Source organism: Colletotrichum higginsianum, chromosome 9 (assembly GCF_001672515.1).
Source record: "Colletotrichum higginsianum IMI 349063 chromosome 9, whole genome shotgun sequence".
NCBI classification, from domain to species: Eukaryota; Fungi; Ascomycota; class Sordariomycetes; order Glomerellales; family Glomerellaceae; genus Colletotrichum; species Colletotrichum higginsianum.
This window is the reverse complement of record NC_030961.1, coordinates 2,980,597-3,003,888: the sequence shown is the minus strand read 5'-3', so window position 1 is coordinate 3,003,888 and position 23,292 is coordinate 2,980,597. Positions and strand designations below refer to the sequence as shown.

General features: G+C 58.5%; 9 protein-coding genes across 9 annotated transcripts; 3 read left to right on the top strand and 6 right to left on the bottom strand.

Moving 5' to 3' along the window:
• Positions 1 to 1,232: 1,232 nt before the first annotated feature.
• CH63R_13109 (uncharacterized protein) lies at positions 1,233 to 2,033 on the top strand (the record flags this gene model as incomplete). Its single annotated transcript, XM_018308083.1, has 1 exon — positions 1,233 to 2,033. The coding sequence occupies one exon, from the start codon at positions 1,233 to 1,235 to the stop codon at positions 2,031 to 2,033; it is 801 nt and encodes a 266-aa protein (XP_018152500.1).
• Positions 2,034 to 2,848: 815 nt separating this feature from the next.
• CH63R_13108 (thioesterase domain-containing protein) lies at positions 2,849 to 3,838 on the bottom strand (the record flags this gene model as incomplete). The annotated part of the gene is made up of 1 exon (XM_018308082.1): positions 2,849 to 3,838. The coding sequence occupies one exon, from the start codon at positions 3,836 to 3,838 to the stop codon at positions 2,849 to 2,851; it is 990 nt and encodes a 329-aa protein (XP_018152499.1).
• A 918-nt stretch (positions 3,839 to 4,756) lies between these two features.
• CH63R_13107 (cytochrome P450 6A1) lies at positions 4,757 to 6,584 on the bottom strand (the record flags this gene model as incomplete). Its single annotated transcript, XM_018308081.1, has 3 exons — positions 4,757 to 4,936; positions 5,122 to 6,172; positions 6,250 to 6,584. The coding sequence occupies 3 exons, from the start codon at positions 6,582 to 6,584 to the stop codon at positions 4,757 to 4,759; spliced, it is 1,566 nt and encodes a 521-aa protein (XP_018152498.1).
• A 2,041-nt stretch (positions 6,585 to 8,625) lies between these two features.
• Positions 8,626 to 9,603, bottom strand: CH63R_13106 (Kinesin-like protein; the record flags this gene model as incomplete). The annotated part of the gene is made up of 1 exon (XM_018308080.1): positions 8,626 to 9,603. One exon carries the CDS (start codon positions 9,601 to 9,603, stop codon positions 8,626 to 8,628), a length of 978 nt encoding a protein of 325 aa, XP_018152497.1.
• Positions 9,604 to 10,457: 854 nt separating this feature from the next.
• Positions 10,458 to 14,361, bottom strand: CH63R_13105 (Kinesin-like protein; the record flags this gene model as incomplete). The annotated part of the gene is made up of 7 exons (XM_018308079.1): positions 10,458 to 10,505; positions 10,573 to 12,254; positions 12,307 to 12,432; positions 12,481 to 13,174; positions 13,237 to 13,768; positions 13,852 to 14,174; positions 14,341 to 14,361. 7 exons carry the CDS (start codon positions 14,359 to 14,361, stop codon positions 10,458 to 10,460), a joined length of 3,426 nt encoding a protein of 1,141 aa, XP_018152496.1.
• Positions 14,362 to 15,369: 1,008 nt separating this feature from the next.
• CH63R_13104 (Acyltransferase) lies at positions 15,370 to 16,445 on the top strand (the record flags this gene model as incomplete). Its single annotated transcript, XM_018308078.1, has 2 exons — positions 15,370 to 15,400; positions 15,484 to 16,445. 2 exons carry the CDS (start codon positions 15,370 to 15,372, stop codon positions 16,443 to 16,445), a joined length of 993 nt encoding a protein of 330 aa, XP_018152495.1.
• A 624-nt stretch (positions 16,446 to 17,069) lies between these two features.
• CH63R_13103 (Dihydroxy-acid dehydratase) lies at positions 17,070 to 18,949 on the bottom strand (the record flags this gene model as incomplete). The annotated part of the gene is made up of 2 exons (XM_018308077.1): positions 17,070 to 18,795; positions 18,873 to 18,949. The coding sequence occupies 2 exons, from the start codon at positions 18,947 to 18,949 to the stop codon at positions 17,070 to 17,072; spliced, it is 1,803 nt and encodes a 600-aa protein (XP_018152494.1).
• Positions 18,950 to 19,848: 899 nt separating this feature from the next.
• Positions 19,849 to 20,875, bottom strand: CH63R_13102 (ATP-dependent Clp protease proteolytic subunit; the record flags this gene model as incomplete). The annotated part of the gene is made up of 5 exons (XM_018308076.1): positions 19,849 to 20,285; positions 20,336 to 20,483; positions 20,530 to 20,555; positions 20,613 to 20,631; positions 20,699 to 20,875. 5 exons carry the CDS (start codon positions 20,873 to 20,875, stop codon positions 19,849 to 19,851), a joined length of 807 nt encoding a protein of 268 aa, XP_018152493.1.
• A 415-nt stretch (positions 20,876 to 21,290) lies between these two features.
• On the top strand, positions 21,291 to 22,807 carry CH63R_13101 (Esterase-like protein; the record flags this gene model as incomplete). Its single annotated transcript, XM_018308075.1, has 2 exons — positions 21,291 to 21,645; positions 21,720 to 22,807. The coding sequence occupies 2 exons, from the start codon at positions 21,291 to 21,293 to the stop codon at positions 22,805 to 22,807; spliced, it is 1,443 nt and encodes a 480-aa protein (XP_018152492.1).
• Positions 22,808 to 23,292: the final 485 nt, after the last annotated feature.

The window sequence follows — 23,292 nt, the reverse complement described above, 5'->3', positions numbered from 1 at the left end:
ATATTGAACACCGGTTTTCGGCCTTAGGGTTCTAGACCGCCACCGTTTCCGAAATGCTGGGCCACTTCTGCACACCCAAGTCCGCATCCTCATCTTACGCATGCGGATTCTTTCTACTTTGGGGCGACGCCGTGCTCCGAACAAGGTCGTCCAATAGGTTTTTTGCGGCACAGACGTGTACCTTCGGGAATTCATTTCCCGAGGTCTAACTCCGTAAGAGGGGCCCCGTTGCGATGCCAGCCCAGGCAGACTGCCGGAAGCACTCATCCGCGAGACGTTGCTCTAGTGCTGCATGCTCAGATTGCTCGGGCTATGGTGGCTCGGGCTATGGTGAGTGATGAGAGGAACCGGTATGCTTTCATAATTTCTTAGTCAAGTCATTGCCTTCACTGTCGTGATGGTGGTAGCGTAAAATTGAATCCACAATAGCGGTGCAACAACTGGGGCTCATAAGACACTTTGTACGTATTGCTAATTTCTCGTTTGCTACATTTCCTCGTGGAAACTTCTTCCCCAATCACGTCAGGCCATGATTCTTCTTCGCCGGATGCCGCTCTAGTCTACGATTTGGGCTCTTGTAGGGAAGAAATCAGGTGAAGATATGACGGACAACAAGTCTGAACGTCGGAGTGACGTGGAACTGTCGGCTGAGGTGTCGGACTCGGATGGACACTGCCTCGCTGCCATGTTGCCTTTCAACGCTGGCCAGCCTTTCACTAATTTTCCGGAAAAGCTGTTTGTATGAACAAGGGCGCAAACCAACGAACAAAAGGCTTTGGCTTGTTTGCACCTTCTTCTTCTTCTTCTTCTTCTTCTTCTTCTTTTTCAGTGAAGTACCCTCGCTATTCAGGTTCAGTACTTCCCATTGCCGACAAACAACGAAGAGGAAGGGCACGGTTGGGTGGTTGGTTTGTTGGTTGGTGTGTGGTTGCTGGAGAGTTGGAAAACCCATGCACATCCGCTAAGCCTCCTTGGGTCACACGGAAACTTGTAGGTAAACACAACACAGAGTAATAGTATTCATGATGCGAAGCTGGCATCTCACCTCCACTTAACCTCACTCACTTCAACGCGTCAAATTGGCTAGCTATAGAGCGAGCTGGACTTTGAATACTCGGTCAGTACCTGAACTGAATGCTGATGAAGACAACATAGTTCTGACGCACGCATAGTCCACAATATCAAGCCAACCAGGCTGAGCAAGATCATCATCACAACCACCCAATCCGACCATGGCGGGCATCTTCCGCCACGCCATATCATGGCTCTACACTGCCCTTGCCGTCTCCATACTCGTCGTATGGTCCCTCCTCGCCCTTGCGGGTGTCGCTTTTACCGCCACCGATTCCGATCCAGGACTTGTCCAGCTCATTGCTCTGCCGTCCCTGTTAACCTTCCTGGTGGCGAAACTCGTCGTCGCCGCCGCCTCGACGCCGACCACCACTGCTGCCGGGGAAACCATCACTCGCCGGAATACAACGGCAACCTCTGGAGCCCAGCCGTCGTCAAGCGGCAGTAACCTCGCCACCTGGGTCGCGACGGCGGACCACGGCTCCCCGCAAGGCGCGCTCATGCTCTTGCTCTTCTCGGCGACCTGGCTCCTCTACATCACACGCTTCGTCTTTGCACTCTTCTCCATGGTTCTGCTGAGCGCCTTCATCGTCCTCGCCGCCTCGCTCGAGGGCGCGGACAGTGACACCGGGAAGAAGCCGTCCAACGACGAGGGTGTGCAGGGGGGCTTCACGGCGGCATTGGCCGACCTCGAAGCGCAGTCCGGCACCGGGCTCGTCAAACATATGGTCGAGCATCCTTGGGTTTCTTTTGAGACCCTCGCGACGATTTGGTCCGCATACGCACTGCTGGGGATGTACGTCGCAGCGTACGCCTTCGGGGCGACGCGCAAGGTGTTGACGGCGCCGCTCGAGGCGTGGACCAGGGGCGGCGAGGACTTGGCGGTGTTCCAGAGGTATCGGGAGGTCGAGACGCATGTCCTTGGAGGTGAAAGGGGGAGGTCTGGCTTGGCGGCGAACTGAGTAAGGGCCAGCGTGGTGTGCCGGGGCTGGGAGGCTGCGCTTCAGGGGGTGGCCAACGACCAACGGTTGCTGAGAGGGAAAAGGGGGGCGTCGACGCCGCAAGACGTCAGCCGAGATTGGTATGTAAAGTAAGAGATACTGAGGGAACAAACAACCGGGGTCGTTTCTGCAGCCTCCCGTAGCCGAAACGGAAGCTGTGAGGAAGCTCGGACCGGGAAACGGTGCGTCGGGGTGGGTGGATCCCGGGCGGCTGCCGGAGTGTGTGGGTCCATCACCGGGAAGCAAATAGGAAGGAGCAACCAGCGCATCACAACCAACAGGCAAGCGAACACCTTCCTTTCCTCGTTCTTTCTTACTTCTTTCCCTTTGCTTTCATCTTGAGCACCTCAACAAGAACCAAACGCAACCGTGGTGCAGTGGTTTAGCATTCCAGCCTCCCATGCAGGGAACCAGCTGGGGACTCGGGTTCGAACCCCGGCGGTTGCAGCTCATTCCTTTTGCACGCGACGTCATGGTTCACATTTTGGCTTTCCAGTGCTCTCCAGCCCGACTTTATTGGATCTTAGCATGGTTAATTGGTTGAGGCAGACCAGACTATGCCCTACAGCTAGGGGAAACGCAGCATCTGAGCCGTAACCTGGAAGCATATAGTAGAAGGATACTGGAAAGGAATGGGTTGGTTGTTGGTAAAGGCAAACAAACCCTGTGTTTACTTCCTATCTATGGAGTATCTTCTTTGGTCTAAAATGCTCATCTTCTCCTATCCGCTGCGACCGCGTCTCTCTCTCATATCTCCGTCGCACATCACCCACACCTCACCAACCCCTCTCCAGGATCCGACACGCCTCGGCAATCTTTTCCGTGATTCCTTCAATGTAACCCCACGAGAACATGTCGAAGTGGTTCCCCTCCGTCTCCAGGACCGTCACGACGAAGCCGGGACAATACCCATCCCACCCTAGCTTCCTGTCCCCGCGCCACACGTCCACCGAGCTGATGCCGTCTGCGGACAAGGGCATATTCTCCTTGGCCTTGACCAGCACGGCGCGCGGCGGCCTCTCCCACACGACCTCGGCCGTCTCCTTGTCGGCCTTGGTTGAGTAAAAGTCCTTCTCCGTTGCCTCGTCGCCAGCGGCTACGGCCGCCGCCGGCGCGGCCGCGGCAGCGGCGGCACCGCACCGTGGCATCTTCCACGCCCGCACCATCCCGCCGGCCAACTTCATCGCCCGCCGCGCCAGCCTCAGGTTCTTGGCCTCGGGCTCCAGCTCGTCGATGAACCGCCCGACCTTGACCCGCGAGCCCTCGGGCCAGACGGGGTAGACGCTGTCGACGGCGACGAGCCCGACGATCTCGAGATCCTCGTCCTCGTCCCCGAGCTGCCGCGCAATCTCCAAAGAGAGCAGGCCGCCGAGGCTCCACCCGCCCAGCAGGATCCTCCGTCTTCTCCTGGTCGTCGTCGTCGTCGTCGTCTTCCCGTCGCGCCCGGCCGCCGGCAGCGGCGACGTTGATGACGGCGACGGCGAAAAAGGCGCCAGCGCGGGATACTCCGGGCTCTTGGTCACGGTGTTCCGGATCATCTGGATGTAGGCGGCGGCCATCTCGGGCAGGCCGCCGTCCCAGGGCACGCCCGAGTGGAAGCGCGGGTTCGCGATGCCGAAGACGGCGCGGTCGAGGGGCGAGAGGCAGTGGTAGGCGAAGGTGGTGCCGCCGCCGTCGTGGATGAGGAAGAGCGGCGTCTGCGTCTGGCCGCGCGGCGAGGCGGGCTGGATGACCTCGCACTCCTTGGGGATCGGGTGATTGAGCATGATCGCCGTTGTCGCGGGTCGGAGAATATTGGGCGTGTGTGGGTGAGAGCAGATGGCCGCGAATCAGGGGGAAAATGAAGAGCGGGATAAAAAATAAAAATAAAAGGAAGGCCGAGAATGTGAATGGCGGGATCGCGGGCCGGGTGAGAGATGTCTCGGTGAGATGAGTGTGACAAATGGCTGCTGACGAGCTTGAGGAGCTTGATGCGGGGTTAACGGTCCTGCTGGAGTGAAAGTGAACACGTCTCTATTAAGTTACGCGATACCCGTCTTCACCATAATGGAAAACAAGTTGTAGGAAAAGAAATCTTGAGAGGAAATCGAACGGTGGGGGGGTGAGAGCCAGCACGAGACAACAGCTCTGGGTCGATGAGTGAGATGCAAAAGGATGGGATGAGCAGTCAGTGAGTTGCATGTGCGAACGTCGCAGAAGTCGCACTGCGCCACCAATGCGCGCTCGAGGGATTCCCGCGCCCCGCTGCGAGGTGGTGGGGGGCAACGGCGGGATGGGGGGGGGAAATGGTATCTACCGCTTCGGCGTTCGGCGGTCCCGGCTTCGGAGGTGGGGATCCACATCGGCTTCGGAGGTTGTGCGTGGCAATGAATCTTGTCGCCAAGTGGACCAACGACATGGAGAGCTTTTGGCTTGTGATATTTCGTCGAACAATCCCACGTGTTCTCGACAATTTCGCTCGGCAACTCCTTTTCCCCCGATACACAACATGAAAAATGACGCGGGAACAGGTCATCACCGACCTCACAACCCCGGTTCTCACCCGGACGGGAGGGGAAGGCAGGTGATATGTCTCGAGAACATTATTATTGCAACTCAAAGCGTACGATACAATCTAGTCTTCACACCCCCAACAACGCCGATCATGCTCGAGGCAACAACAACTCCACCTCGTCCCCCCAGCTTTAGGTCCTCGGCTTGAACCGCAAAAACATCTTCTCCCGCGGCTTCGACGCCGAGTGAGCATTCCTGTCGACCGAGTTCTCCGGCACCTTTTTCATTTTCTTCCCTTCGGCGTCCACGAGGCGGAAATCGAACCGCGCGATGAACAGGGCCGTCGTGATGGCCATTTCAAGTTTCGCAAACTGGTTTCCCCAATGAGTCTTTCGTTAGCCACTTTCTCCCCCTTCCCATGGAAGAAATCTTCATTAAACAAAGCAGATGAACGTCAAAAACAAACCAAGGGAAGAACACGGAAGAAAATGAAGAATGGAAAAACAAAAAAAAGGGAAAGTACAAAGCGCAGCGAGGAAGCGCCCACAAGACTCACCCTCGTACCCAGGCACGGATGCCGTCCCGTCCCCCAGCCGATGAACGCGTGCGGGTCCTTCTTGTCCTCTTCCCGGCCCGGCAGATACCGCCCGGGATCCCACCGCAGCGGGTCCGGGAAGAAGTCCGGGCTCATGTGCGTCGTGTCGAAGTGGTACACCGCATAAGCGTCGGCCGGCACGACCTCGCCGCTGGCCCCGATCGCCACGTCCCGGCCGCTCGCGTTGTAGCGGAACCCGCACCCGGTGATGGTGAGCCGGATCGTCTCCTTCAGCCCGACGTCGATGAGCGGGAACTCGGCCTCCCACTCGTCCATGCTCATGCCTGCCAGGATCTCCTCGGGCGTCTGCGCCTCCGACCGCCGCCGCCGCGCGATCGCCCCGTCGACCTCGTCCCGCATCGCCGCGTACCACCGCTCGTCCGCCGCGAGGAAGCACAGCAGGTACGCCGCGTTGATGCCGCTGTTGATCAGCCCGGCGAACAGCGCGCCGACCATGAAGGCCACCATCTCGGCCGTGCTGTCGCCGTTGTCGATGAGGAACTGCAGCGCGTCGTCGTTGCCGACGCCGCGCTCCTTGCGCTGCTTGATGAACCCTTCGAGCAGCATGTACATCTTGGCGCCGCTGTAGACGCGGCGCAGGTGGCCCACCGTCGGCATCCACGGGAACATGATCTTGGTCGCCGTCGACGCGGCGTCGATGGACTCGTAGATGCGCAGCACGCGGACCATCAGCGCCGGGTCCTCGGCGATCTCGTCGCAGCCGACCATGCGCATCGTCAGCTGGAACACGAGCTGGTACATGTCATCAAAGGGGTCGCTCGTGCCGAACCCGGAGGCCGGGTCGACGCGCGCGGCGATGGCGTCCATTGACTTGCGCGTGTCGTTGATAAGGAGCGGGAGGCGGCTCGACAGGACGTCCCGGCGAAGGAGCTTCACGAGGTTCCAGTTGAACTTTGCGCCGAAATCGTCTCCAGAGGATCGGTCCTTGGAAACGTCGATTCGCGGGGTGGCGTTGAAGAGCGCGCCGTATCTGCGGTTGAAGAAGTTCAGTCTAGTTCAGTCCAGCCATTGATTGTCCTATTGCTTGCTCTTCTCTTCCATGTCACAAAGACTCTCTCCCAAACTTACCCTTTTGTGAAATCCAGATCCCGGCTCTCGAAAAACAGACGCCGCCCCTCGTCCCCGGACAACCCGACGATGCGCATCTTGCCAAAGTAGAAGCTCCAGTTGCCCGACGCGGCGAACCGGCGGCCCTCGCTCAGGAAGTTGCCCCGTTCCGAAAAGAAGCGCGGCGTGCCGAGCACGGGGTACCCCTTGAGCAGGCGCGGCGCGTTGCGCGGGAACGAGGGCCGCCAGGCGAGGGAGCCGACGGCGTAGGCCAGGCCCGTCAGCAGGAGGACCCAGACGCTGGTCGGCCAGCTCTGCGGGCGCAGCGCCGCCGAGACTGCTGCGGCGAGGGACATGCCGACGGACGGACGGACTGCTTTTCTTTTTGGATTTGGTGTTTCTTCGTTCGCTTGTCTCTGAGGCGCTCGAAGTATCAAGACGGAAACTCCCCAAGGTGTAGGTAGTGTCACTGGGAATTTCGACACAAAAACGGTCAAGAAGGGGGGGGCCGAGGAGGATGATAGGTGTGTATGCTGATGGTAGATTCACGAGAGCTGACCACCCAAACTAATGAGGATACCCGAAGAAAAAGAAGGGGTTGTTAGGCTTAATGCAAAGGCAGGAAAGGATATAGAATAGGTAAATAATACGAGAGCACTCTTTCGGCGGACAAAAGTTCGCTTCCACCTCCCCCCCCTCTGTCCATCCGCAAAAGAAGACATCCCAACTGGCGCCAACTCAAAACATCGCCCACTGGCGCTGCGTGAGCAGGACGAAACGCCCGCCTTCCAGTACATGGATGTGGTATTTTAAACATCTCGCAGAGGGACAGGGCCCGCCAAAGCTGGTTCGTCGCCGCCGAGGCGAGTCAAAAGCACCACGAATACGACTGACCCCCCCCCGCCCCCCGTTCGGGCTGTTCCATCATCCCGCCTGCCCAATGCCCCTTGTGCCGATCTCCCAAGCGAGCAGATGGTGAAGGTGGTGAACGTGGTAGAGAATGCATGGGGGGGGCCGTTCTTTGGTCCGGGTGCCCCCCTCGCGCGGGTCGATTACTAGCTCGGAGACGGTGCGCGGTAGATGGGGTAGCCGAAGGTGAAACTTTGAATGTTAAAGGCCGTCATCGAAACATGGGACAAGGGGGGGGATGAGTGAGGGGCGGGGAGAGAGTTAAAGCTTTGTGGCCGATTTCCCAGGTCGACGTTTAATGCTAATGGTTCGGTGTAAGTGAGCATCATCTTTTCTCCACGGGTCACTGTTTTTCATACCCTGGATCTGTTCACTGCAACAAAGAACCAAGTACAGTTAGCTGCATGATCCAAGGGGTTCGGGGGGCGGGGTGTCGTGGCAGATAATACTGGAGGCCGTCATCAATGGAGGGAAGGATGTCGCTCTGCGGCTCTGGGCGGCATTTTTTTCCTATTCGGCAATGGTGGGGATTACAAACATGCCTCGTCCAGCCTCACATTCGGCTGCTTTAACCTTTCGACCCCAATCTCCTGAGAAGTTACGTGCTGTGGTGCTGGAGCTTGAGAACTTACACGTATACATCGTATCTGCACACAGCATTCATTGGGTGGCAGCGTACAGATACAAGCGTGGCAAAGCTCAACCTCTCAGGAAACCCTAGCCTGACATGCTCAGGATCGCGTACCTGTAGGGTGTTTATGTACGATGTACTGCGTCTCTTCACCGACGGCTCCCCTGCTTGTCCATACTGTCGAAGCACATACTGTGTTGCCGGCGGGGACCACGGAGACCACGGATGCCGGCCCGGCTTTGCAGGTTCCCTGGGGGCGCAGGTCCGGATGGCCTCAAACCGTTCCTTCAAAGTCTCCGATGGAGATTGGGAGGGGGAGGGGGTGCTTGGAACATCCTCTCATCGCGGTGACACGTGTATACCGGCAGGACCATCACCATGGAGCTCGGGCTGGACCTCGTCGAAAGTGCGATACTCCTCGACGAGTTCACCAGTTCGGGCGACGAGAAACCATGAGACGAATCCGTCCCTCCGCCAGACAGACGCATGTCTCACCCTCTCGCCGCACCCCCACGTGTTTGGCGTTCTTTCCCCCGACAAACCAAAACCACTCTCACCACGACGATTCGGACTGCGAGATATAATAGTTCTCTGAATGTATACGTTTAAGCAAGCTGAAAGGAAGAAGAAGAAAGAAAAAGAGGGGGTATCGTCTAACAATGCACCCAACGCCATCCGTTCGACTCTCCAAGACCACCAGAGGTTCATCGAACCCAAATACCTCCGGACAATTCGTCCCAAGCCTCTAATCAGACACACAAAGTCCGACTATCATCCAGTGTGTTTTCTCCAAACCTTCACTTTGTCTCCTCGTGCCAACATCTTCATCAACATGAGGACAACACTCGCCGAGGTCCCTAAACAGCCTCCCAGTCCATAGCCTCCACCATAAAATCGTACTCGTCCTCCACAATCTGCTCACCGCCAGCCGGTGCCGCCCCTGAGTTCCCTGCGGCGGCGATAGTGGCAGCCTCCTCGGCGACCCTCCTCTCGGCGACCGCATACCCGGCATCAAACCCGGCAAAGATGTGCCTAAAAATCCTGTCGAGGTCGTAGCTTTCCAACGGCGCCGTTCCCGCTCTTTCGTTCCCCGACTCCCTTCCGGCCGCCCTCGCCCGGGCACCCTCCTCGGCGTACTTCCACCGATTCCTCAGCTCCTTGGCCCTCGACAGCTGGAACAGCACCTCCCCCGATCCCAGCGCCTCGTGGAGCGGGTTGTCCTCCCTCTCGAGCGCCGCGAGAACGTTCTGGTGGTAAGTGTGGGTCGCCTGTGTCGTATGCGTCGCCCCGTTCGCCTGCCACGGCGCCGTCACCCATCCGTCCCGCGAGACCGTGATCCCAAATACCCCCATCAGGTGCACCAGCGCCCGCTCCAGCAGCATGTAGTACTCGTAAAAGTCGAGCTTGAACATGAGCTCCGCCTCCTCAGCGTCCGTCTCGCCGACGTACAGCGGGTCACCCGGCCGTGCTATGGCGTGGTGATACCCGTGGCTGAGGTAGGGGAGCTTCCACTTGAGCCGCCGCACGATCTGTATATATCGCTTGAACTCCTGCTGCGCCGATGGCCCTTCCCGGGGAGCGATGGCGGTACCGCTGCTGTTCGTGACGCTGCTGTTGGCGGGTGTTTTCATGCTCGCATTCGTGGCCGGGCGAAAGTCGCCGCTGTTCTTGGTCGTCGAGGGAGGCTGCGGTGCCGCGGGGGTGATTACCGAAGACGACGGCGGTTGGTACGTTCGCGGTCGGTAAGCAGAGACGGACGACGATCCACCGGCGTGTTGGGCCTTACCCCTCGACGCCCAGATGGAGTCGCCCAGGCCTCTTTTCGACTTCATCATCGTGGCCGGCTCGTTCGCAGGGTGGGTGGTTCGGGCGGGGAGGTAGGTCGGACGCATGTACAGGTAGTGTCGGAACAGTCACGGCGGCTTCCGTACACTAGGAAAGATAACGATCGGATCTCGAAGTAGTCGATTGGCAATCGGAATCGCCTTTCAGAGCTGTCGCTGGTGGGATTTTATAGGCGCGATGGCTTGCAGAGTAGCCAGAAATCGGAGCTTTTAAATGAAGGATGCAGGAAAACGATGCGAAGGAACGGTTGGTTGGTGAATGTCGAGATTGCAAACGCACTACTTTCAAACAAAGATCGGCAGGCGACAAACGAGCGTGTAGACGGAAGTCCGTGTTGGCTCCGTCGTTTAATCGGTCGTGAATCCAGCCAGGACCCAAAAAGGTGAATGGATGTATCCGTATGGAAATGTGAAGATGAAGATGGAGGAGAGTTGGTTGGTTGGTGGGGGCTGGAGCGGCATGACGCAGGTACAAACAAACACTCAACGGCCATTAACCAGTGAGTAGCCAGCAGCTGACAGCTTCACTCTGGGAGACCTCCAGCCACACAGTTCCAGGCAGAACCGCAGCCACAGCCACAGCCACAGCCATATATATGTATGTCAGTCTTCTGTTCCCAACACTTCATTCACCAAAACCATCTTCCTCTTCACATTTAGCACGTGTAAAAACTGCCCTTGGGCCTGTATTGGTATGTCGAAATCGTACTTGTACGTATTCCTAGGATATACAACTTCAACAACGATGCCCACTCCCCATCAATTCCTCGAAATAGATAACCCTCAAACGCCGGTCGCGGTGACTCTGTCCCATCTCAGAACGCCTTCGTCAGACGGCCCGGCTTCTACGCCTTTTTCGTAGCCTTGGCCGTTCCAATATGGGTATTATGAACCTGCGACATTTCGTTAGCGATCAGTCACAGGAAGAGAAGCAACTGCTCATTGCTGCAGACGACTTACCTTGGTAGCAAAACGCAAACTCGTCACCGTCTCCTTGAGGTGAGCTTCCAACGGGCTGACCATTACAAACATGAGCGTCTTGCTGTTACCCCCGAGGGAGTACTGGAGCAGGTGTGTCAGCTTCGAGTTGCGGTACGGGATGTGCCCGCTCTTCTTGCCGAGCGCCTCAATCACGTCGCCGAGGCATGATAGGGACTTGTTGATGTTCTGCGTCTCCTTCATCCTGGCGCCCTCGGCCTGCGAGTGCTTGAGACGCTCCGACCCGGCCAGATCCACCAGGTTCAGCGTGCCTTCACACCGCTCGCCCGTCGCCGAGTTGTAGCCCGAGAGCTTCAGGATGAAGACGCTGTGCGATCGCGACGACCGCTCGTTGGCCTTAGTGGCCGCCACCGACCGGTTGTTCTGCGCCTCGGCGAGCATCACCTCCACTGTGTTGGCAGAGTCAAGCGAGACCGTCTTGCAGTTGAGGACCGACGTCTGCTTGCGCACGTCGTCATGTCGGATCTCGAGCTTGCGTCCCCTGCCGCCGTCCGACTCGCGCCCGTTGGGCGTCAAGAGGTCGTTGAGCTCCTCGTTGTACACTTCGATGAAGGATCCCTCCATCTTGTACGTCCATTGCTTCTCCCTGAGCTTCGTGACCGTCTCGTAGATCATGTGCGTTGCGCGAGGGATCATGCCGTCTGGTGAAGACATTGTGTGCGTCTTACCGGATCCCGTCTGGCCGTAGCAAAAGATGCAAACGTTGTATCCGTCGAGCGCGCTCTGCACGAGCTGCGAAATTTCGTCAAACACGTCTTGGTTCTGTGCCGACGGGTCAAACACCCTGTCAAACTCGAAGTTGATGTTCTTGGTCGACACATCGCCAAAGCTGTTCACCTCCTGCGTCTGCAGCGCGATCTCGGCCGACGTCTTCTCGTCGGGATACGCCACCTTGGCCGGCTCGCCTTCCGATGCGTTGAGAACGGGACGCACTCTGCACATGACGCGGATGTTGCCCTTGAGCTCCTGGTACTTGTTGAAGAGGACGCGCCGTTCCGTCTCTTCCTTGATGAGCTTTTCCTTGGCCGTCTCCGCCACCTTGAGCGCTTCCTGCAGTCTAGCTTCCATGTTGGCGAACGAGTCGGATTGGGCTTTGCTGTCTGACTCGAGGAACTCGACATGTGACTTGAGAGAGTTGATTTTGGCTTCTAGCGTGACATTGGAGGCGCCGAGCTCCGAGATGCTCGCTTCGAGGCCCTTCTTGAGTGTTTGCTCGCGGTCCAGGTCGCCCTTTAGCGTTTCCATCACGGCCCTCATTTCGGCAGCTTCCCTGTCCTTCTTCTGGAGCGTGAGGTGGAGGTCTTGCTGTTCGTTTCCGAGCCTGGCGCGGAGGTCCTGGATCTCCCTCGCCTTGTGTCCGCGCTCCTCGTCGAGTTCAGCCTTGAAGTGGCGCTCAAGGGCATCCAATGCCTCTCGGTGGCTCTTCTCTGCCCGCTGCGACTCGTCCTTGAGCTCGCGTCGCAATTCGTCAAGCTCGTGGCGATGCTTCCGCGCTTCGTCTTCGAGCTCGTACTTGTGGCCGCGTTTCGCCGTTTCCGACTCGATCGTCAACGTCTGCATCTGTTCACGCAAGCTGCTAATCTCATTTTGCAGGTTTCCGTTGCGGTCTTCAAGTTTGTCGCGTTCCGCTTCCAGTTCCGATACTGCTTCGTGTCAGTCCTCGTCTTACCAGTGACACACATGGGCCTAGCTCACTTCTCTTCTTGTACATCTCCACCCTCTCGTCCATTAGTTCCTTGTCGGACAACATGACGTTCATCGACTCCTTGACCTGCTTGAACTGCGAGTCAAGCTCGGCCACCCTGCCCTCGACATCCCAGCCTACGAATTGAGTCAAGTTAGAATCTTTTGTTAAGAACGGAGGTCTACTAGGAGAAGGGGATCTGGCCGGCGATCTAGAATCCCTGATCGTCATGATTGTTTCCTCGAGTCTTTCCATCACGGCTCTCGCTCGCTTGAAATCTGGTGAAGGCGTGACAGGATCGGTCATGTGACTGGCCTGTCTCTTCTTCGGCGACAGATCTGGCGGATTCGAGAGAGGCCTGCGTGATGCGCGCACAGTGACATTACCGACGTGGGCGGTGCTCGTCCCGGTCGACACGGAGCTGAAGCTATCCAACTGGCTGAAAACCGCTTGATCTTCATCTTGCGCCAAGGCTGTACTGGTGTCGTCCTTGATGGATAGTGCACCGAACCGGCTGCTGAGAGAAACTTCTCTTTGCGAATTCATTTGCGATGTTGACTTGACAAGTCTGATCTTGCTAGGCTGAAATTCAAGGGGTCGCAGAAAGTTCAGTCGCTGAGAATGCAAGTTCGTACCATGCTTTTGTTCTATTGGTCCGTCGAATTCTTCCTCTGATCGATGACCGTATGCCGTGCGTGGTCTCGCTTGCGGGTTCGCGTTCCGAGTCCGAGGCTGTCCGTTGACTGATCTTGCATGAGCAAGGGAGGACTTTGAGCGCTCATGGCCTCTAGGGCCGACACTGGCAGAAAAGCCGCTGGGGGCGTTATATCGGGAGGTTGGTGGTGCGTTTCGAGGTCTAATGTTGTTTGGGTCCTTGAGCTGCAGCGAGTTAGCGTGCGCAAAAGCAAAACTGCCAAAAGCAAACGAGCATTGGGCAGTACACAACGCAGGTCATCCCTGTCGCCCGTCTCAGCCGTCTTGTCGTCGTCATCATCGCAATTGATGGTCCAGTAGGATTCGTTCTGATGCATAACGGTGTCCAGGAGGAGTTGAACACCACCGCTCGAGTGGTCATGGTCGCTCCGCAACCCCAACCACAACTGCAGCCTGCCGGAGACGCTGCGCAGATATGTCGGGCCGGATGCTGATGACGGGCTCCGAGGTCGGGAGCGAGGTCGGTTCAGAGTGGACATTCGACTATGACTCTCTTCGGAATCGTCGCGGTTCCAATGCAGCGAGAAGGCGACGAGCAGCTTTTGCAGCATAGATGGTCGCGGAACGCTGCGGAACACCGCCCGCAGAGTATGCCATGCAGAGCGAAGGACATGCACCGCGATCCAAAGGACAATCCGTAGGGCGTCGACGCGGAGATCAATGGCGAATGGCGTGTTGGAAACGGAGGCCATCATCTCCGTGGACTCGACGTGGCGTTCGGGGGATGAGGTGCGAAGTGGGAAGGGGTTGTAAAGGGACCTACCTCGGCCAGTGTGTGTCCCCTGACGGAGCGCGCCCTGGCGATGCCAGAAGCACCTGCCGCTGCAGTCGTTGAGGAAGACCTCGTCGGGTATTCGCCTGCCCTCTCGGCGAGGGACTTCTGATGCTTCAGGGCTGGCAGCTCAGCTGGGGGAGGCACAGTCAGCAGGCGCCACCATTCCCATCGGCGCTCAGGAAGAAAGAACCAACCTGGCTTGGGGACATCGCGCTTCATGGCGCTGTTGAGCGAGCCGACCTTGGAGGCGGGCGGCGGTATCAAGGACGGGTGCGCGCGCGCGTTGTTCTGGGATTCGCTCATTTCGGAGAGGCCGAGGCCGGACGAGATGGTGCCGGGTCGCGGGAGGTTGCTTTGGGGACGGATGACGGAGGAGCGAAAGTGGTGTTGCTGTGAAGGGTGAGAGTGTCAGTCAGTCGGTCGGCCAGCCCGGGGCAACTCTCCATTCACATCGCCGAAGCCAGCCAGTTCTCCCTGCGGCCATGGCGGCCATCGAAAAACAAGCTAGCTCGGCTCGGGAGTGAGTGAGGGCACAATGAAAACTACAGTGACGCACCGTATTCTCCGCGGTGTCCATGTTGAGGATGCTATCGACACGACGCGCAACAACGGGAATGATGATGTGGGACACGAGGAGCAGCGCTCCGGTTCTGGCGGCGGTAGGAGAAGGCGTTGTGAAGTTGGAGCAGGCATGCGGCGACGGCGGCAGCAGTAGCAGCAGCAGCAACAACGGCGGGTGACAGTAGAATCAGCAAAAAAAGCCCACACGGCGGCTATGATTGAATATGTGGAGGGGTGTGGGTTGTGACTGCGTGCGATTTGTTTGCTACGCTTCCCAAATGGGGCGTGTGGAGGAGCATCTCAGGGTCTGAGTGTTTACGCTGGATTGTGTACACGCGGTGGCTGCCGGGGGGGTGGACGGGTGCCGGGGCAACGGGCTGACAAGTCAAGAAGCTTATGTAATATTTCTTGTTTCAACTACCGCACGTGGAGTGTCATCATTTTAGACTGTAGCCTTAGGCCAAAGTGCAGCCCAGTAGTCTGCCTCTGACCTACCCCACCACAGCTACCCGCACGCCAATCACAGTTTTGCACATCAAATGAGCCTCTGTTTCCCCAATCAGGAAAGCGGTCACCCTCGCACAGTCAATGCGCAAGTGTGGCCTTTTTCACATGTCACTGCTTTGGCCGCCTACCGCCGCACCATGACGTTGGGAAGCTCATTCGCCAGCTCGTCGTCGCTCTCTCGAGAATTTGTGTCTCGCAGCACTCAGCAGAGTTCCCCCCCAACGGAGAGGAATTCCATTCCGTGACACGAGAGGCGCTCCCTCTGCAAGAGAGGAGACGAAAAAAAATCCTTCAGCTCCCAACCCTTTTTTCGCTCACTGCCGTTGGGTTTTCCCCTTGGACGATCTTCCGAACCCCTCCGCAGCGCAATCCCTTCTCATTCTCATCGGCCTTCCATGTCGCCGTGATCGTCCTCCCGTCCGTCTTGTTGTTGGTTTGACTTACACGACACTCTCTGTCCTCGCAACCTACCTACCTACGTACGCCAGCCAAGCTTCATACTGCTGCTAAATCTACGATGGAGAAGTTCAGTCAGTTCCGCGACAAAGGTAAGAAAGAACATCATCATCACCACCTTTACCTAGTAGAAATATATCATACCACCACCGTACAGCAGACTAACACCCCCAAGGCTCGGGCATCTCGCCCTTCATCCCCGTCAAGACGGGCCTCTCCCCCGTCTCCTCCGTCTTCCACACGTTCCTATTTTGCGTCCGCCTCCCCATCTTCCTCACCTATGCCGCCGCCTACTTCCTCCTGCTCCAGCACCTCCCCTTCCTCCCCGTCGCCGTCCGCAAGGTCCTGCTCTGGGGAATGATGGGTATCCCCGGCATCTGGTGGATCGACCTCCAGCTTGACGGCGTCCGCCGGGGGACCCTCGCCGAGCAGCCCCCGCAGCGCTTCCCGCACCCGGGCTCCGTCATCGCCGCCAACTTCACCTCCCCCATCGATGCTCTCTACCTCGCCGCCATCTTCGACCCCATCTTCACCATCTCCTACCCCAACACCCGCGCCGTCGAGCGCGTCTCCCTCCTCCGCGCCGTCCTCTACGCCCTCTCGCCCGTCCGCTTCGCGCCCCCGCCCGGCGGCAGCGCCCGCCTCACCGACCTCGCCGCACTCCTACGAAAGTACCCCGACCGCGTCGTCGCCGTCTTCCCCGAGGGGGGCACCACTAACGGAAAGGGCGTCCTGCCCTTCACCCCGTCCCTCCTCGCCCTCGGCCCGGACGTCCACATCTTCCCCGTCAGCATCCGCTACACCCCGGCCGACATCACCACCCCCGTCCCCGGCCGCTGGTTCAAGTTTCTCTGGGATCTGCTCTCCCGCCCGACTACATGCATCCGCGTCCGTGTCGCCGAGAGCATCCTTAACTCCGCCGCCGCCCAGACCAACGGCGTATCGTCGTCCGTCGTCGCCGACAGCGCCGCCACCCAACGCCGCATCGGCGGAGCCGACCCTTCGCTGTCGATCGAGGAACAAAGGGTGCTGGACAAGGTCGGCGAGGCGCTGGCCAGGCTGTGCCGCAACAAGCGCGTTGGCCTGACGCTGCGGGACAAGGAAGCCTTCATCGAGGCATGGAACGGCCGCAAATAGTCATGGAATCGCGGCGCGAGCGCATGAGGAAACAGATGGGGGACAGGGGTGGACATTATGGCCTACCCTCCGGCGGCAATCGTGCTTTTCTCTTTTACGTTCGGCGGGTATTTTTGCATAGCTAGGAGCTCGGGAAGGAGAGAGGCGGGCCTTGAACGCGCCATGTTTCCACTATCGTCGACCGGCGCAACGAAAAGCAGCAGCAGCAGTAGCAGCATGCGAGCGGTTTCTTGATTCTTTCCTTCATTTTCTTTTTCATCGTTCGGAGAAGCAATCCACGGCGGTGATCCAGTTGTTGTACGCTTCGTGTGTGTATTTGTGTTATATTTGCGGCTTCATATACCACCACTTTTTCGAATCGGATATTTTCAAAAAAGCGATGATGAATCTATCTTCTTTTTTCTGTACGCGCGGCTGGGATCTCTTTTGTACACAAGCGGGGAGTAATAATACCATATAACGCACAAGCAAAACTCCCATTTTTGGACTACCTTTTTTTCCCGAAGCCGTACAAGAAGAAGATGATGATGGTATAACAAAGTGTAAAACTCTAGAAAATGTCGCCTCCCCGGCCTCCCCCTTTTTGTCCTTTACCCATCGCTCAGCATCCAGAAAACAACTTCCTTAGATCGGGCCGTCCGTCACACATCCCGAGCTGGCGTCGCTGACGAGGGACGAGTACTTCTTCAAGGTGCCCTTGGCGTACTTGGCCGGCGGCGCCTTCCACTCGGCCTTCCGCCTCGCCATCTCCTCGTCCGAGACGCTCGTGTCGATGACGCGCTGCTCGGCGTCGATGGTGATGATGTCGCCGTCGCGCACGAGGCCGATGGGCCCGCCCTCCATGGCCTCGGGCACAATGTGGCCAATCAAGAAACCGTGGCTGCCGCCGGAGAAGCGGCCGTCCGTCAGCAGCGCTACGTCCTGGCCGAGACCGGCGCCCATGATGGCGGAAGAGGGCTTGAGCATCTCGGGCATGCCGGGGCCGCCCTTGGGGCCCTCGTAGCGGATGATGACGACCGTCTTCTCGCCCTTCTTGATCTCGTTGCGCTCGAGCGCCGCGATGAAGGCGTCCTCCTCGTCGAAGACGCGCGCCTTGCCGACGAAGCGCAGGCCCTCCTTGCCAGTGATCTTGCCGACGGAGCCACCGGGCGCGAGCTGGCCGCGCAGGATCTGGATGTGGCCCGTAGGCTTGATGGGGTTGCTGAAGGGGCGGATGATTTGCTGGTCGGCCGGGAACGACGGCATGTTCTCGACGTTCTCCTTCATCGTCTTTCCGGTAACGGTGATGCCGGAGCCGTCGATCATGCCCTCCTTGAGGAGGAACTTGAGCAGGCCGGGGGTGCCGCCGATGCGGTGCATGTCGGCCATGACGTACTTTCCAGAGGGCTTCAGATCGGCGAGGAAGGGGGTGCGGTCGGACACGGCCTGGAAGTCGTCGACAGTGAGCTTGATGCCGACGGAGTCGGCGATGGCGAGCAGGTGGAGCACGGCGTTGGTGCTGCCTCCGAGGATATTGACGACGATCATGGCGTTCTCAAAGGCCTGGCGTGTCATGATGTCGCGAGGGCGGATGTCCTCCTTGAGGATGTTCTTGATGGCGGCGCCGATGCCGGCGCACTCAGCCTTCTTGCTCGCGTCCTCGGCGGGGCTGCTACTGCTGCCGGGCATGGTCAGGCCGAGGGTTTCGATGGCGGTGGCCATGGTGTTGGCGGTGTACATGCCTCCGCAGGCGCCGCTGCCGGGGCAAGCGTTGCGAATGATGTCGAAACGCTGCTCCTCGGTGATCTCGCCGGTGATGTACTGGCCGTAGGCCTGGAAGGCGGAGACGATGTCGATGGACTCGCCGGACTTGCTGCAGCCGGGCTGGATGGTGCCACCGTAGACCATGATGCTGGGGCGGTTGACACGGCCCATGGCGATGGCGACACCGGGCATGTTCTTGTCGCAGCCGGGCAGCGAGACGTTGCCGTCGTACCACTGGCCGTTCATGACGGTCTCGATGGAGTCGGCGATGATCTCACGCGACTGCAGCGAGTAGCGCATGCCCTTGGTGCCCATGCTGATGCCGTCCGAGACGCCGATGGTGTTGAACTGGTAGGGGATCAGGCCGGCGTCCTTGACGGACTGGCGCACGATGTTGGACAGGTCGAGCAGATGCATGTTGCAGGGGTTGCCCTCGTACCAGACGGACGAGATGCCGACCTGGGCCTTGTTCATGTCCTCCTCGGTGAGGCCGGTGGCGTAGAGCATGGCCTGGGAGGCGCCCTGGGACTTGGGCTGCGTGATGTTGGCCGAGACCTTGTTCAGCTGGTCGTTGGCGCGTCGGGGCGCGGTGGAGGAGAGGAGACGGCTGCGTGAGAAGATTAGCCATTGCGTTTCGCTGGACTTGCCTCGAGAGGTCAATTGACATTGGGGGAGATGTCGTACGCATGGCCGGCAAAGGCAGGACGCCTCGTCGCGGCTCGGAGAGCTTGCGACTGGCGGGAGATGGACCGGGAGAGCATTGCGTCGAAGGGATCACCGGGAAGCCCCAAGCACGGGAGGTCGGATAGGGATGGGGAGGGAAGGAGAGGAGAGAAGGTTGTTTGAGGCGGGAAGGGAATCTCAGTCAGTCAATTGGAGTCGGATCAATTCAATTGCAACCTGCCCGGCTCTTGATTAAATAATATTCCTAGGTGAGTCACGGAGACGGAGAAAAGGTGCGGTGAAAGGAAAGACCTGAGATCACAGGGACAGTCACAGGGACACGGCCACGAAACTATCACTGAATGCCCTTTTTTGGGGGGGGGACACCGCACTGGCCAGCAGGGGAAATTTGGGCGATGTCGGCTTGTAAAAACTCTGGAGCTCCCCGTCGAGAGCTCCCCGCATTGAAATACCTTGCTGTTGATTGGTTGATAAGGTGGATCTCCCCAGGTTTAGTGCGTCGAGTGCAGGTGAGCGACCGGCGCCGGTACATGGTCGAAAGGTGAGCCTCGGTGAGCCTTGGTGAGCTGTAGCAGAGGTCCAGGTGAGCCGCGGGCTATTACAAACGAAGGAAATGTCAATGATATTCTCATTGCTTTTTCCCACATAAGTCTAATCCTGCTGCTGTTTATCTCTATGGGGAGACATCATACCTAGCAGAGTATCCCCCCGTTTAATTCAACAAGTCACCAGCAACTTATTTCCGCTAAGCCCGGAATGCTTCCGGTCCCGGATGAGTCCCGCTTTTCCTTTCAAGCCGAATCCGCCGAGAGTGGGGCGCCGCTACCCGGACAACGCGCGCAAGCTGCCTCCATACTCCTTCTTATGTAATAGCCCGCTCCTGTGAAGCGCATCTCTACTCCATCGGCTGTCTGGGCTACTCACTCACGACGTGCTTGGATCATGGCGATGACACTGCTCGCCTTTAGCCTTGGGCTCAAGGCTTCGTCTTCAGCTCGTCGGTTGACTCCTTTTCCTTCTGGTCCTTCTCCTCTCTCTGTGTCAAGATTTCGTCAATGACGCCAATCTCCTTGGCCTCCTCGGCCGTCAGGTACTTGTCGCGCTCCATCATGTCGTGCATCTCCTCAAGGCTGTACTTCTCGTGGCCGAACGACTTGTTTACGTGACGCTTCATGATCTCGTTGATCTGCCGGCGAATGCGCTGGATCTGGTTCGCGTAGATGAGAATGTCCGACGCCTGACCCTGCGTGCCGCCAAGCGGCTGGTGGATCATGACGGAGCTGTGCGGCAGCGCGTACCGCTTGCCGGCCTCACCACCCGTCAGCAGCAGCGCCGCCATCGAGGACGCGGCACCGAGGCATACTGTCGACACGGGCGATTTGATGTATGTCATCGTGTCGTAGATTGCGAGTCCTGGCTACGTCAGCCTCGTCCACGCCGCCCCGGGGACAGTGCGTTCCCACCTGATGAAACCGAGCCGCCGGGCGAGTTGATGTACATTGTGATGGCTTTGTCGGGGCTATCGGACTCGAGCCACAGCAGTTGTGCGACTATCGAGGCGGAGACGGTATCATCGATGGCGCCGTTGAGGCACACAATCCGTTCCTGGGTCTGTCAGCTGTGCGCACAGCAGCTCGGGCGTCGTGGGCATCGTCACCTGCAATAGCTTTGAGAAGATGTCGGCTATCTGCACTGTCAGCGGGATGGAGGTTCATCTGCGCGGGCGCTTTCGGTACTAACATGTCCTCCAGCCATTGGACTTGATCGGTTAGCTCTCGCAATCCAACAGAGGAGGGAGGTATGCTGAAGGGTCATGGACGACGAACCGAGACCTCGGTGATGTAAGGCATGGGGATGCTTCCGACGGGTGGGCTGTTGTTGCTGCTGCTGCTACCGCCGCCGCCTCCTCCTCCAATGGGGAAGATGGGGAAGTTTGAAAAGGCTCGGACGTTGAGCCGAGGGCTAGCCCTCGCGGCTCTGAGTAGTGTTCTTTGGCAGTTCATGGCTGCAACGGCGCAATGGAAAGAGTTGTGAACAATGGGTGGTTTTGGTGAATATGGTTTCGCGGGTGGGTGGGAGGGATGCGAAAGGCTAAAGGCGGGTGACGTTGCGCCGTGCAGAGAACTCACTTCGCGCTGGAGCTGCCCTCCTAGGCGCCCCCACCCCCCTGCACTGGCTGCACTGACCCCCCGAGCTCCGAGCTTCCCACGCGTCTTCGCCTAAAAAATGTCCCGAAGCGCGTAAAGCCTTTTTACCGTCACTCCCCGAGTCTCGCCAAGGTTGATACTTAACAAGATTCAAAACAAATACCCCAACGTCATTCGAGCCGTTGCGCCGCCGACAGACTCCCACCTTCCCACCTCCTCCTGCCTTCGGCCTCTTCCCTCCCGCCCCGACAGCTGGCAGTGCGGATTCGAGATGAAACGGTGTACGGCAGTTCGGCCTCTGCTGCGCCATCCGGGCAGCGCACCGGCGCAGTTCTGCCAATGCCGCACAAAGTCGGACGGATTCGCCGAGAGACCATCGCCCTTTTTCAGGAGACTCGACTTCGCCCGCAAAACCACCAAGGGACTGAAAGGGTATGGACCAGATCTCAAGGTCGACTCGTTGAACAAGACTGTCGGGACTTCCGTCGGCGCTCTGCCCATCTCGCCCGTCATGGACCCTCGGTGGATGGAGGCCCGGACGAGGTACAGGACCCTGAAGCCCAAACGGCCCAAGGACGTCATGCCCGCCGGTCGCTTCCGCAAGAAGCTCGAGGCGAATCCATATGGTCAGCAGCCCCTCGATCGAGTCGACGCACCGCCAAGTCCTCGGCCTCACGTTGTTGTTGACACATTCTCGCAGCCCAAGCCCTTTCGACCCCCATCCGCCTCTGTCCGATCTCCCGCGCACATCTGCCGAGATATTTCCTCCAAGAGCTCAAGCTGGTAGCGCATCCTGAAACGAAGGCGCTCTGGTGGACGCCCGCCGATCTGGACGTGATGTACGCTGCGAAAGAAGGGGAGCGGGGAGTTGAACGAGACGCGGACGCGGGCGGCCGCGATTCGCAGGAACCACCAGCCGCGGCCGAGACCCCCGTCGCGCAGCAAAGGGCTACCGAAAAACTCCTGAGGCGGTCAATCACTGGCTACGCGCTGGCCAGCAAATCGTTATTCAAGTCCATCAGCGGGGCCAAGAAAATGACACCCCATGGCGAAAGGTGGAAGGCCCTCCTCGTCACGAGGCAAGGGGGCCCCTCTCTGGACGGGCCGCAGGTGTGGCGCGAGGATATGGACGACTTCGTCCTCGACAACATGCGCCGAAATGTCATGAATCACCTCGTCCATCTTGCCGAGCTCCGCGCGGGTGATGATCACCGGTCGTACCTCCTGCGTCTCGGTAGCTGGGAGAAGGCCGCGAAGATCCCGCAGCGCGGCTGCCTGCTGTGGTACTCCTCTGAGAACGGGCCGCAGAGTCGGGACGCGGGAGCCGAGGCCGGATCGGGCGGCGGGGCGCTGTCGCTCGGGCCGTTCGTCACGTACGACGTCCCGGGGGCCAAATACGAGGGGAAACTGCCCGTCTATGACCTCAGGCGGCTGCTGGGAGAAGCGTACCTGGCGAGGCTGCGAGAGGTGCCCATGTTTCGCGACAGCTCGCTGTTCCTCCTGCGCAAGCAGCGATCGATCCCCGTCCAACTTCACCTCTGGAAGTTGCAGGCTTACATGGGCAATGATGCCATGGATCGACCCAGATCAGCGTCCGCAGAGGGCTCGACGCTTCCGTCCGACCCATCTCTGTTGGATAGCTCAAATATGAGGCATTTGTCGGATTCGAGTCGGGGGAAGGGCCCGGCTGTTCCGGCGTTCCAGGGACTCGCGGATCGCAAGCCAACGCGGAAGCCCATGAGCAAGAAAGACGCTAAGTATTCCGCTCCCGCGGGCTCGGGTCGCTAAGACACCAGACAAACGCTGCAACCGGAGGCAGACTACAAGAAGGACCGCACGATGCCCGTACCGTCTACTATAAATTGCAAAGGAACGTGAGTAGTCGTGCCTTCCAACTAAGCACAAGGACGAGTTCCGAATAGACCCATGGCGAACGCAACGTTCGGAAAAGGAGAAGCCACCGAGCAAGAGGTTGTCGTGTAGAAGGGTTTGAACTCAATTTAAGATACCCGAGAACGAGGCGTAATTGCGTCGGCGTCTCACTCTCATAGGAATATACCCCAATCAGCATTGCGTTCGCAGGTCATTCTCGGTGAGTTACTGATGTGGGTGAGTAGCTTGACCATAGTTCTGGTGGTGGGCTCCGGTGAGACCCATGGCGGCTTGAACTTCATACCCCCTAAATGGCCAGACTCTCGTGATAACATCATGGCCAGATGTTTGTTGTCCCCATTCATGGTGATGATGACACAACTCTACTACTGATGAGAGTC